Below are 13,419 nucleotides of genomic sequence, written 5' to 3'. Positions count from 1 at the left end.
AACTGTGATGCTTCATTCCTGCATGTTGTTTTGAGAGATTTTTTAAAAATTTTCTCTTTTTAAAAATTTTCCTTTCTATCTCCTCTTTCAATCCAGTCTTGCTTTGCTTCTTTTATTTTTCGGATCCTCATATGACACTAATTCACCGTCATTCCTCTGATGCTTTCTCAATCCTCAAATCTCATTGGTTAAAGAAATAGACCATTGCCTGTCATTTACCGCCATCATTGAGCTCATCATTATGAGCTCAAAATTCCAGCATTTTGTGGTGCAAAATTTTTTATAGATGAAGGTTGAGGGAAGATGTCTAACCACTGGGCACATCATGAGATGCCTGGTTCCAGCAAAATGTTGGGCGAACATATTTGTATGATCTGCGTCTGTGCAGTCTTTTAATTAAGGCATTCAGTTAAACCATAGCCTTTAATAATAATTGTTAGCCTTTTATTTTCTTTTGCATTATGGATGTTAATATTATTAGTTATACTCTTAAGTGGTTAAATTCTGCAATGGGGCACCCTAAATGAGCTCATTTTGTATTAGACACAGGCATCAGCAAGTATCCAGCCTATGTAGGTAGATATATGCTAGGTGGTGATTTATGTGAAAAAAAACTTAACCACTAAGATTGTTATACCTAACAAACTGATTTTGTTTCTTCACCGTGACTTAATTCAACTTATGTAATAAATCGTGAAAAAAAAGTACATTGCAATTTGGAAAATAAGACATCCCAATACAATAGGATTATTTATCAGTAGAATATCTAAGGAAACATTTTGCAACATTCAATTAATTTTTAAGTTTTGTAACTTCAGTATAGAATTCATAAGCAACTGCCAAACCTTCACAGGAAGATTGAGTTGAAGGTTCCTTCAGAGAACTTAATTTACTTAATGAGCCTTCCTAACCTCACTCAGGCTGTTGAATTTTTTTTTGTGTTTATTAACACAAGTATTGGTTTGACTGTAACACAGTATCTCAGATTCATACTCAAGATTCACACAGGCATATTTAACCCAGAAGACCTTATGTAAATTGAGTAGGCATTATTCATGAATGACTTCTGCACAGTTATTTAAATCATCTGGGAAATAATTGCAGGGATGTTATCAATTATGCCTCAAGCCACTAGACTTTGTATTCTGAGCGATTCCAGAAGTATCAGCTTTATCCTGTCATCACTTAACAGCAAAAATTTTGATTTATTGCACCTTTGAAATCTCAAAAGAAACTAAACATCCAGTGTAGAATGGGGATAAAGCCATAAGAGTTCATCCCTTAAACATCCTCTTTTTGTGCTTATGACATGCATTTATTTTGAGTATCCCTGAAGTTTTTGTCTAGTCTGCCTAACAAATTATTTCAAATAAATCTGGGTCCTTGAAAGTTGGTCAGTAACTGGCCATAGAACAGATATGAGGAATTTAAAAATCCATTCTCAGGATGTATGTTATCAGCAAAGGCAGCATTATTTCCCACCGTGGGTTGTTCCTTATTTTTGTCTGGTAGTTTGATACAACTGAGTGTCTTGCTCAGAGGGCAGCTTAGTCATCCATTGTTATGAGACTGAAGCCACATATAGGCCACACTGGGTAAGGTCAACAGTTTCTATTCCTATAGATAATTAGTGAGCCAGTTGGATTCTTGCAGTAATTGAATAGCTTCAAGATCACTGTTTCACTGATAGCAACCTTCTATTCCCAGATTTTTTAAGAACAACTGAGTCTAGTTTCTTAAACTGTTATGGTAGGGTTTGAACTTTCTTTCTCTGGATTATTATTGCAGAGACATGCCTGCTACAGCAAATACTAACTTGTATTGTGGAAAACCTATCAACATTCCATTCCATAGCCCAAACCAAATGCAAATCTTAGTTGCTCAGGTTCCACTTGATTCTGGGTTAGATAAATGTACTAAAGAGTTTAGATGATGATTCAAGAGTATTTTTTGAGTACTATGTCCGGTATTGGTCATCTTATTTAAGGAAGGATGTAAGTGCGTCGGAAGCAGATCAGAGAAGATTTATCAGACTAATACCTGGAATGGGTGGGTTGTCTTATAAGGAAAGGTTGGACAGGGTAAGTTTGTATCCATTGGAGTTTAGAAGAGTAAGAGACGACTTGATTGAAACCTCTGATTCTGAGGGGTCTTGACAGGGCAGATGTGGAGAGGATGCTTCCTCTTGTAGGAGAATCTGGAACTAGGGGTCACTGTTTAAAAATGAAGGGTCATCCATTGAAAACAGAAGAGATGAAATTTTTTTTCGAGGGTCATAAGTTTTTGGAACACTCTTCCTCAAAAGATGGTGGAAGCAGAGTCTTTGAATGTCTTTAAGGCAGAGTTGGATAGATCCTTAGTAAGCAAAGGGGTGATAGGTTTTTGGGGATAGGGGGATGCAGATTTGAGGTTGCTATCAGATCAGTCATGATCTTATTGAATGGCAGAGCGGGCAAGATTGAAATTGGTTTTGAAAAACGGGTGATTTCAAGTTTTGTTGGTACTCCACCTGACAGGCTCACAGTTGGAACAGCATTATACAAGAGGCTATTTTTCTTTTATGTGAAACATGGTTAATGTGAAGATTTACTTTCTTCTTCATTTGCATCTTCCAAACTTCACAGAAGCATAGCTACTTGAACTTCTATCTTGATTGCAGCCCCATCATTGTTACTGAGCTGTCAGATAGGAATTCAGTAGTAGTTTCTTAGTAATCATGTACTTAATTCCATTTCTTTCACATTTTGTTGGCTTTCTTAAATGTGTTCTTGTAAAAAGCAGCTACATTCTCAATATTTCTAGTGTCCGCTATCTAATTAGGTTTTGAGCAAGGTGTAAAGTGCTAAATTAATTCCAGCCTCTCTTGAATTTTTGGGTAAGTGAGTCTATTTTTACCGTACTATGGCCCAAATTTTCCCGTTGGCGAGCGGGGGTGGGCCCTGCACGCCGATGAGTAAAATGACGTGTGGCGACGTCAGGCGAGCTTCATCGTGAAATTTAGGTGGGTGGGCACGCGATGTTCTGGGATGCATGCCCGCCATTAATTAATCAGGTACTTAAGGCCCTCGAGGCAGCAATTGACTGCAATTTTTCGGAGCCCATGCAATCTTCTGGACGTTGCATGGGTGCAACGGGCAGGTGGGTAGGAGACATTTGTAGAAACCTCATCCACGGGCAGGATAAGAGGGGTGATTGGGGTCGCAAATGTTATCTGTCAAGTGTGAAAGTTACTGACACTTGCCTGTGTGAGCAGGAATACTTCAAAACTCATACCAGCTGCTTGGACAGGATCTTCTGGACTCTACAGTAAAGATCATTTTTAGCACCTACAGCTTTCAGGAAGCCTTCCCTTAGCCTGGGAATGGACGTTGTACTCTCCACTGGAGGCATCTCCTCTGAGGAGGAAGGGAGGGCCAGAAGGGGGAGGAGGCCAGTAACCTACACACCCTCCAGGGGAGCAACCTTTGGAAGGAGAGGCATAGGCACAAGGGGTGCAGGGTCAACAGGAAGTCCAAGGCGGAAGGGGCCACAGAAGACGCCACTATCCTGCTACCAGGGTATATAGTCGGCAAAGTAGCTACCTCAGTATGCCTGATGTGCAGTGCTAGAGGAGGCTCCATCTCTCATGGGAGACAGTCGCCTCCATTTGTCAGATGATAGGCCATAAGACATAGGAGCAGAAATTAGGCCAGTCGGCCCCTCGAGTCTGCTCCGCCATTCAATCATGGCTGATAAGTTTCTCAACCCCATTCTCCAGCGTTCTCCCTGTAACCTTTGATCCCCTTACCAATCAAGAACCTATCTATCTCGGTCTTAAATACACTCAATGACCTGGTCTCCACAGCCTTCTGTGGCAATGAATTCCATAGATTCACCACTCTCTGGCTAAAGAAGTTTCTCCTCATCTCTGTTCTAAAAGGTCTTCCCTTTACTCTGAGGCTGTGCCCTCGGGTCCTAGTCTCTCCTACTAATGGAAACATCTTCCCCACGTCCACTCTATCCAGGCCTCTCAGTATTCTGTAAGTTTCAATCAGATTCCCCCCTCATCCTTCTAAACTCCATCAGTATAGACCCACAGTCCCCAAAAGTTCCTCATATGTTAAGCCTTTCATTCCTGGGATCATTCTCGTGAACCTCCTCTGGACCCTCTCCAGGGCCAGCACATCCTTCCTGAGATACGGGGCCCAAAATTGCTCACAGTATTCTAAATGTGGTCTGACCAGAGCCTTATAAAGCCTCAGCAGCACATCCCTGCTTTTATATTCTAGTCCTCTCGAAATAAATACCAACATTGCATTTGCCTTCCTAACTACCGACTCAATCTGCAAGTTAACCTTAAGAGAATCCTGGACTAGGACTCCCAAGTCCCTTTGCACTCCAGATTTCTGAATTCTCTCCCCATTTAGAAAATAGTCCACGCCTCTATTCTTCCTACCATTAAGTGCATGACCTCACACTTCCCCACGTTGTATTCCATGTGCCACTTCTTTGCCCATTCTCCTAGCCTGTCCAAACCTTCTGCAGCCTCCCCGCCTCCTCAATATTACCTGTCCTTCCACCTATCTTTGTATCATCTGCAAACTTAGCCAGGATGCCCTCAGTTCCTTCATCTAAATCATTAATGTATAAAGTGAAAAGTTGTGGTCCCATCACTGACCCCTGCAGATCAGCTCCAAATGTGTGGGTGGGCACCCCATGTCAGTGGCACTAAAGGTCACAGCTGCTCTCAACTTCTATGCTTTCGGCTCTTTCCAGGGGTTAGAAGGTGATCTTTGCGGAGTCTCCCAATCAACTTGCACTCTTGTGTCAAGCAGGTGACAAACACTCTGTTCAGGCGTGTATTGGCTTTCATCCACTACCGCTGGGACGAAGCCAACCAGACAGAGTGAGCCAGAGGCTTCGCAGCGATTGCTGGGTTCCCCTGCTTCCAGGGTGCAATTGACTGCACACATGTGGCCATCAAGGCGCCAGCAGGTGAGCCCGGTGCCTCCTTCAGCAGGAAGGGATTCCACTCCTTGAACGTGCAGATAGTGTGTGATCACAAGCTGCAGGTTCTGCAGTCTGTGCAAGGTATCTAGGCAGCTCCCACGATGCTTACATACTCAGACACTCCCAGGTGCTGAGGCTTTTCAGTGCTCCAGCCCGGCTGGGTGGATGGCTGCTGGGTAACCAGGGTTATCCCCTCAAAAGGTGGCTCATGACGCCTCTCCGCCATGCAAGAACAGAGGTCGAGCAGCAGTACAGTAGGAGCCAGTCGTCCACAAGGGCTGTGGTGGAGAGAACCACCGGTCTTCTCAAGATGTGCTTCCAATGCCTGGACCGCTCAGGGGGTGCACTCCAGATCATGTGTTGCTGATAGTGGTTGCATGCTGCACTCTACACAATCTGGCACTGGAAAGGGGCAACACAGTGGACGTGGAAGACGTAGACGCAGTTGCTCTGGATTCACACCATGAGTCCAGCAGTGAATCCGAGGTTGAGCACGCACAGGAGAATGCTGAGGTGGTAGACGGTGACCTGGGCATACTCCAGGGAGGCAGGGACACCCGGGAGGAATTAATCCAAAGAACCTTCAGCTAGCCCACCACAGATGGACCTTCAACACACGCCAGGGCTTCAGGCTCCACACTCGATACCCGAGTGCTAAATCAGCCTGGGTACTAACATTAATTAAGGCCCTTGTCAGTAAAGCTCAATGTCAAACAACTCACTCATAACATCATGGGTTTCCATCCACTTGCAGAGGTAAAGAATCTCCCTGAGGCATGGCAACAAATGTAACTTCTTAAAACAAAAAAAAATGGTGTTGGACATCACACCAAATCTTTAATATACTACTATGGTCAACATAAAAGCGCCAATGAGAAACCCGTGGTGTGCTTAAGGTGCTGCGTCCAGGTGCTGCCCCCTCGCTGGCATTAGCATATGAGACAGCCTGCTCACTGTGCTGTCTTGTTAGCCTCGATCTTGGCAGATGCCCTCTGGCCTGTGGAGCCCATGCTGGCACCGCTTGGGAGGGAGCAGCCAGTTCCACAGCTGGCTTCTCCCCAGTCGCCCCAGCCTCATTGGATGCTACATCACTGGCAGAGGGGCAGAGGAGCTGCTGCCTTCATCCGGAGCGTCCTGAGAGAAGCCTGCAGAGACGACAGGCAGCTGCTGCGCCGACTTAAGGTTGCTTCGGACCTCTCAGCCCAAACCATCTCCCACGTGGACAATGGCCAACTGAGGTCAATGCTGCTGTGAGGGCTTGTAGGTCCGAGCACAACCCCAGGAGGCCCTGATTGTTCTCCTGGAGGAACCTGTCCATGAGAGCTGCCACTCGCTCCATGGCGGAAGCATGGCGCTCAGTTATAAGGCTCAGTGCATCGGTGATGCTCCACGTGGACTCCTCAAATACGGGCACCATGCCACGCATAGCCTCATGTATCTCCGCCAGATCCTCCGGCCTACCCAGCTGCACTTCCAGCATTCACTGTCTCACAAATGACTCCAGAGGCACATCATCAGCCACCAACCGAGCATGCGCCCATTACCACAGCCATCCGACTGCCGGTGCCCTGGGCACTCTGTCTCTGTCTGCACTTCAAGCGAGTGTGAAGTGCCCTCACCGCCGTGCACCGGGACACTAGCTGAAGATCTAATTCTCACCAAGGTGCTAGCATCTGCGCTGGTGCCTGCCTGGCAGAGATGGTCTGATGCTGGTGAGTTCATTTCCTCTGGGCCCTGGGGCGAGAGGTGGTCTCTCTGCCTCCTCTTCCCTGCCCTGCTCCGGTGATGCTGAAAAGAAGAACAAGGACATTTTGATTAGTTACAGTGCAGACAATGTCAATTTGCATGCTGCTCCCACAGAGCATCATGCACTCATCCTTCCATAATCAATGGTCAACCCATGTTGCAAACTTCAATCCCTGAGCATTCAGCAGTGCCATGGCTTTTGGGACATACATGGTGACCTGAGTGCTTGCCAAACATACCTCCATGTGGCACCCCAGCCTCACTGCCACCTGGGGGCATGGCGCCTCTCCAGATCCATGGCCTGCTGCTCAAAAGGTGTCAGGATCGCCAATCGGGCCTGGCCTCTGCCAGTCCGCATCTGCTCTGTGGAATTGTGTGCAGTCTTCTCCTGAAAAGTAGAGAAGAGCTTTGATTAGTCCAGCCAGTACCTGGATTCCCATCGCATCCCTGCCAATCCAGCCAGAGTGGGACATTGCAGGTCTCCAGTTCTTCGCTACCCTGCAGCTGCTGCGCACTCACGCAAAGAAGCCAGGGCTAATCTCCCCCTTCACCCAAACGCCGCCTCCTTCATATGTGGCACCACAAGATGTAACTTTGCTAAGCAAGGAGGCACGAGCATATGGAGTGCAAAGACCAGCCGATGGATTGGTGCCCTGCCACCTGGAAGCTCCCCTCCCAGCATGTTAGCACCCTGATTTTGACGTGCTTCCCAGTTCCAGCACTATGCCTAGGTGCAGATCCTTGACTTTCACCCACGTTCTATACTCTGGGTGTCAGTGTCACACATGCTGAGGGTGCAGAACCAATTCCCAGCTCAACCCTTTCAGGATGAACTCGGCATGGGCAATATCTGCTGGCACACCCAGTGAGCGCTACATGCCATGAAGGAGTCAATGCTGTTACTGTGCGCAGAGTGGGGGGAGGGTGACAGCTGCATTAAGTGGCCTCAGACAACATGGTACTCACCCTTCCCGAGTGCAGGAGGTCATTGAATCATTTAAGGCACTGGGCCCCATGTGCACCGCACCACATCATGGGAGCTGACACTCTCGGCCACCTTTGGTCAGGTGGGGAGGCCTCTCCTCCCATCCCTTGGAATCAGGACCTTCCACCGCGCTGCCACCTCCTCCAGGGAGGCAGGTAGGCACTCATCAGAGAAAGAAGGGGCACACTGCCCTGCTGGCCTGCCCTCCGGCCCAGCCTGCCCCATTGGCCGCTGGCCTGCCTCCCGGACTTGCGTGATGCACAGTGGCCCTCTGCTGTGATCTTCTTCCGGCCATTGTGAGCAGCCTTGCAAAGGCTGCCAGGCCTTCATTTAAACAGGCTGCCTGGTCGTCTTTGGACCCGGCGGTCTGTGCACGCCCGCTGCTCTCCGCCCACTCCCGCTATCTTCAGGAGTTGAGAAAACACTGGGCGGGCCTTAATTGGCCTGCCCGTGTATAATGGTGGTGCGGGCGGTGCTCGGGCCCTGGCCTGCTCCCGCTCAGCCCACCCAACATGGGGAAAATTCTCCCCAATAGATTCATTTGCAGTATGCTATGTCTGTATTAGACTTTAAGCTCCTGAGGGATATCCATGAATTCCACCCTCAACAAAGGTTCATTTCTAGGAAATTGCTCAGACCATTCAACTTACCTAAGTGGATGAGTAAGTTGGTGATGTGCCAGCCTTCGCTGGTTAGCCTGACCGAGAGTCATAATCTTATGAAATCCTGCACTGGGATTTGAGTCATTGCTCAATTTTAGGAACATTATCTTGAATCTTTGTGGATCGTGTCTTGTAGCCTTTTCTCTGAATATTTGCTTGGAGAATTTATGTGGACATGCCTAAACGGTTCTTAGCTAATTAGAATCTAAATAATCTTACGTGCTGCCACCATCCTGCCAGAAATTCCCACTGGCTGCTGCTTCAGAAACCACCTCCTAGTTACTGAAAGGATGTGCCAAGACATTCATTTAGGAGACTCTCCATCAGCTGATTGTGATTCTAAATGTTTGACTGCATCAGGTATAATGGCGTTGGTGCAAATGTGATACAGTTAAGAATTGAACCAGGAAGACCTGAACAACCTCTAAATCTGTAAAGAAAAGTGACAGGTAACATTCATGCCACCTAAGTAATAACCATCTCCAAGGTACGCACAGCCTGTTATCTTCAGTGGAACCGACATACTTGCATCAGTTAAGACCGCAGGCGATATTATTTGCTGAGCAAGTCAAATCCCAGAAGAAAACTTGTCTTACTGATCATAACTTCATTTTGTACTTTGGAAGCTACAGATCCCAGAAATATAGAATCCCGGTAACACTTTTAGGATTTTAAAATTGAAAGATTTATTAACAAGAAGAAAAAAAACTTAAACACACAAGGTTAAAATTACACAGTTGAAACAGTCTTACAAAACATTCTCTTAAAAAAAACCCACTTGGTTAGAACACATAAGTAAACTGATTGGCAACAGCTCCCTTATAGATTTTTAACCATAAAAATCCAGTAATATTAACCAAAGCAAAAGCTGTTGCTACTATAATAAAGTATACCATGCGACAGTTCATTCTCTTCCATTCTGCTGTTGATAATAACCGAAAGAAGTTCAGGAACAATCTACTCTCTGAAAACTGGGTGGCTGCTTCAAATTTTCTCAGCACAGAGCTGGCTTCAGGACATCTCCCCCACACAGCCAACACAACTCAACTGAATATCTTTCCTTAAATAAAAATAAAAAAACTGCGGATGCTGGAAATCCAAAACAAAAACAAAAACAGAATTACCTGGAAAAACTCAGCAGGTCTGGCAGCATCGGCGGAGAAGAAAAGGGTTGACGTTTCGAGTCCTCATGACCCTTCGACAGAACTTGAGTTCGAGTCAAAGAAAGAGTTGAAATATAAGCTGGTTTAAGGTGTGTGTGTTGGGGGCGGAGAGAGAGCGAGAGAGAAGTGGAGTGGGGGTGTGGTTGTAGGGACAAACAAGCAGTGATAGAAAGCAGATCATCAAAAGATGTCAACAACAATAATACAAAAGAACACATAGGTGTTAAAGTTAAAGTTGGTGATATTATCTAAACGAATGTGCTAATTAAGAATGGATGGTAGGGCACTCAAGATATAGCTCTAGTGGGGGTGGGGAGAGCATAAAAGATGTTAAAAAAATTAAATAAATAATTAATTAATAAATATCTTTCCTTAAATATCCATTTCCCCTTTGATCTTAGACTCCATTGTTCTAAGTACCTCTTTGAACTCAATTTTCCCAACATAAAAATAGTTCATGTTTTCTTGTCGCCTCCACTTTTGGGTAAAATAAAATTTAATAGGTTTCGTAAGTAAAGGAGGGAAAGCTATGAAAATTGTAAAAGTTCCTTGTCACTTCTAAACTCCCTTTGAAACTTAACAGCTGGAAAGTCAAGTTCTGACATCCTATAGTGCAAATTTCAAATCCGACCTATTTACTTGTACATTCAATGTCACTGTAGCACCTCATTACACATGCATGCATTTAGCACCTTTACCTTTCATCTCTCTGCTTCCAGAGGCAAGCTGTCTTTACTAACCTTCCCCCAGTTTAATTACACACACACTCACGCACTCAATCTTCTTGACAGAATACCACCATATCCCAAAAATATAAAATAAAAATCCATCTTCACATATTCCCCATCATCAGTAATTTGGGTGGTCACCTTGGGCTAGCTATTTTAATGTCCTGCCTTAAGGGTAAGACATATGCTGAGCACTTTGTATTGGGTGACTCACCTCAGACCTACTTCATCACCTACAAAGTTGAAGTCAGGAGTGTGATAAATATTCATCATTCATCAGGATGGCAGCAGCTTCAGTAACACTCAAGCTCACCTAGGATGGAGCAGTCTACTTGTTTGGCATCCTTGCCAGTGGATTCAATATCCACTTCCTGCACCACTGGGGTGCACTATTTACATTGCAGCAACTCACCTTAATAACTCAACAGCCCTAGCATCTCTACCATTGAAAGCAAGATCAGTCAATTCATGGGAATACTATTAGCTTCAGGTTCCCCTCCAGGTATAACACACTATCTTAATGTGGACATAAATGTCTGTTCCTTCAAAATGGGTCAAAATCAAGGACAGCAGTGATTTGAGTAGAAAATCCACCATCATCACGGGGTAACAAGGGATGGACAATACATGAACTTTATTGATATTGCCAACATCTGATCCCGAGAAGAAAATATATCAAGATGTTTGCATCCCACTAAATCCCACTGGGCTGGCAGGATTTTCTTACCAACGACCTTGCTAACTCTAGCACTATCCTAGCATTGAGTCCTCGAATGTTTCACCTCTCATATCCAGGCACGTCTTTCCCACAATTCCATATTTGAAATTCTCAATCAGGGGTCCACCCCTGCCACAGCACTGATCAAAGTAAAAAGTGACATCCTTTGTGATGTTCCTTCTCATACTTTGTGATGTTTCTCCTCATCCTTCTCAGCCTTTCTGCAACCCTTAACACTGTAAACCACACCATTCTCTTCCACTGCCTCTCTGTTAAACATTCAGCTGAGTGAGGACTAGTCTTGTCTGGTTCCACTCTTAGCTTCCCAGTTGTAACCAGATAATCTCCTGCACTGGATTGTCTTCCCACCATTGCCTCTGGAGGACCCCAAGGATCTATCTTTGCCTACTACATTTCATCTGTGTTCTATGCTTTGGCAACATCATTAGAAGACTTGATGTCGGGTTCCACATTATGCCATGGACATAGATGACACTCTTGACCTCTCCACTGTCGCTGTATTGTCAGACTGGTTGTCAGACAACCAGTTCTGGATGAGCTGCAATTTCATCCAATTAAACTTTGAGAAGACCAAAACTGGATTTTCTTTGGCCCTGCCACAAAATCTGCTCCCTTCCCAACAATTTCGTACCTCTATTTGGCCACTATCACAGGCCACACCAAGCTGTAACCACTGTGTCCTATTTGACCTAGAAAGGAGCTTCTGACTCCATCAGAAAGACTACTTTCTTCTACCTCCATAACATTATTCATCTCCCAACCTGCCTCATTATCTCCTACTGGAACACTCATCCATGGTTTTGGTTTCCTCCAGATTCAACAATTCTTGCACAGCCTCCCATCCTGCATCCTTCATAAAATTGAAGTATCTCTCCTACCCATATCCTAACCGCACCAAGCCCTGCCCATTCATTACTCCTGGGCCTGCTGACCTACATTTGCTTTTGGTCTACCAGTGCCTTGATTTTAAAATTCTAATCTTCATGTGCAAGTCCTTATTTCTTTAAAACTCTTTCAGCCCTACAACCTTCCAAGATCACTCTTCCTCCAACTTTTGGCTTGTGCGTCCCCCATTCTTCTGTCTCCCCTATCAGACGGCATGGCTTAAGCCACATAGGCCCTGCAATTTGGAGTTCTCTCCATACACTGAGCCACCTTTCTCTCATTCTCAGTGCCGATATTTGTCTGGCTACATTCCTGTAAAATGCTTGAAGTATTTTTGTATTTTAAAGATAGTATGCAAATACAAGATTATAGTAAAGCCTGCTAACAGGAATCAATCCCTACTCCTAGTTGAGGACTTTCTCCAGTTCACACTTGCAGCGTTGAACTGCAGTTGATGCCTTCAGTACAGATGCTAGGTCTGTTGCTAGAGAACCTTGTTCTCTTAATTATGATGTTGCTGGCTGGTGGGGCTTCAATTGTTCTTGCACTGGAAGTGTTAACAAGCAACAGCAGTAGTTAGCCAGTTAAGATGAAGCATTTTTCATATAGTTAACTAGCAAGAATAAAGATAGTTTAGAAATAATACACTCCTAGAAAAAGCAGGACCATAACATTGTGCTGGGCTGTCAAAGGAAAGACTTATAATGACCATGCATCTGTTTGAGACTGATGTAAGCAAAAAGTGTCAACATAAGGCTTCATCATTGAATTCAGTGAGGCTTTCATATTTGCTGTATTTGTTAGAGAGTTGAGCATAATACTGCTGTAAACATACTTAAGCAAACTGTCTTGTGTTTAACAAGTGATTGATTTTTATTTCAGGAGAAGAATTCATTCCTCAATTATAATGTGTCATGCATTTTGACAATGCCACAGTATATGAGACAAGGATTTGGGAAAATGCTAATTGACTTCAGTAAGTATCGAAGGGTAATGGTCGTGACTGCTTGGGGTTTTATTGCTCGACATTGAACTGTCTAAATGTGGTTTTGTTGCATGATGCCTCAATTATAGATGCCTGGTTTGATGCAGAAGACTCTTTTGAACATCTGGCAAAAGGTCATTGCTAACTCTGTTGCTCTCTCTACAGATGCAGCCTAGCCTGCTGAGTATTACCAGCACATTTTGTTTTTATTTCAGCATATCAAATGCTTAATTGCCTTGAGTATATTTAGACCGTTTGTACTTCTTGAGAACTATAATCATTACTGTTCAATAATAAATCGTCATTTTATGCAAATGAGTATTGTGCTAGGTCTGAAAGTCATTACGTTTTTTAATGTTTGTATAGCAACTTAGATTTAGAAATTTATTACAAGTTGGTCAACTGCATAGATAATAAATGAAGAAGAAGCTTGATTCTGTTAAGTGGGCAAGGAGCTACGGAAGGACATAGACAGAACTTACAAGTGGGCAGAGTTCTGGCAATTAAGTGCAAAGTTTTATACTTTGCATTAAAATC

General features: G+C 44.5%; 1 protein-coding gene across 6 annotated transcripts in view; it reads left to right on the top strand.

Annotated features, from left to right (window-relative positions):
• The window catches only part of kat7b (K(lysine) acetyltransferase 7b), a 99,250-nt gene that overhangs the window by 66,695 nt on the left and 19,136 nt on the right, over positions 1 to 13,419 (top strand). For all 6 annotated transcript variants that reach the window (XM_041173387.1, XM_041173389.1, XM_041173388.1 and 3 more), the window contains one exon: positions 12,780 to 12,873. In XM_041173387.1, the coding sequence (XP_041029321.1) occupies positions 12,780 to 12,873 (94 nt within the window). The remainder of the gene's footprint in view (positions 1 to 12,779; positions 12,874 to 13,419) is intronic.

Source organism: Carcharodon carcharias, chromosome 23, assembly GCF_017639515.1.
Source record: "Carcharodon carcharias isolate sCarCar2 chromosome 23, sCarCar2.pri, whole genome shotgun sequence".
Taxonomy (NCBI): domain Eukaryota; kingdom Metazoa; phylum Chordata; class Chondrichthyes; order Lamniformes; family Lamnidae; genus Carcharodon; species Carcharodon carcharias.
The sequence above is the reverse complement of the archived record's forward strand: the minus strand, read 5'-3'. Positions and strand labels throughout refer to the sequence as shown.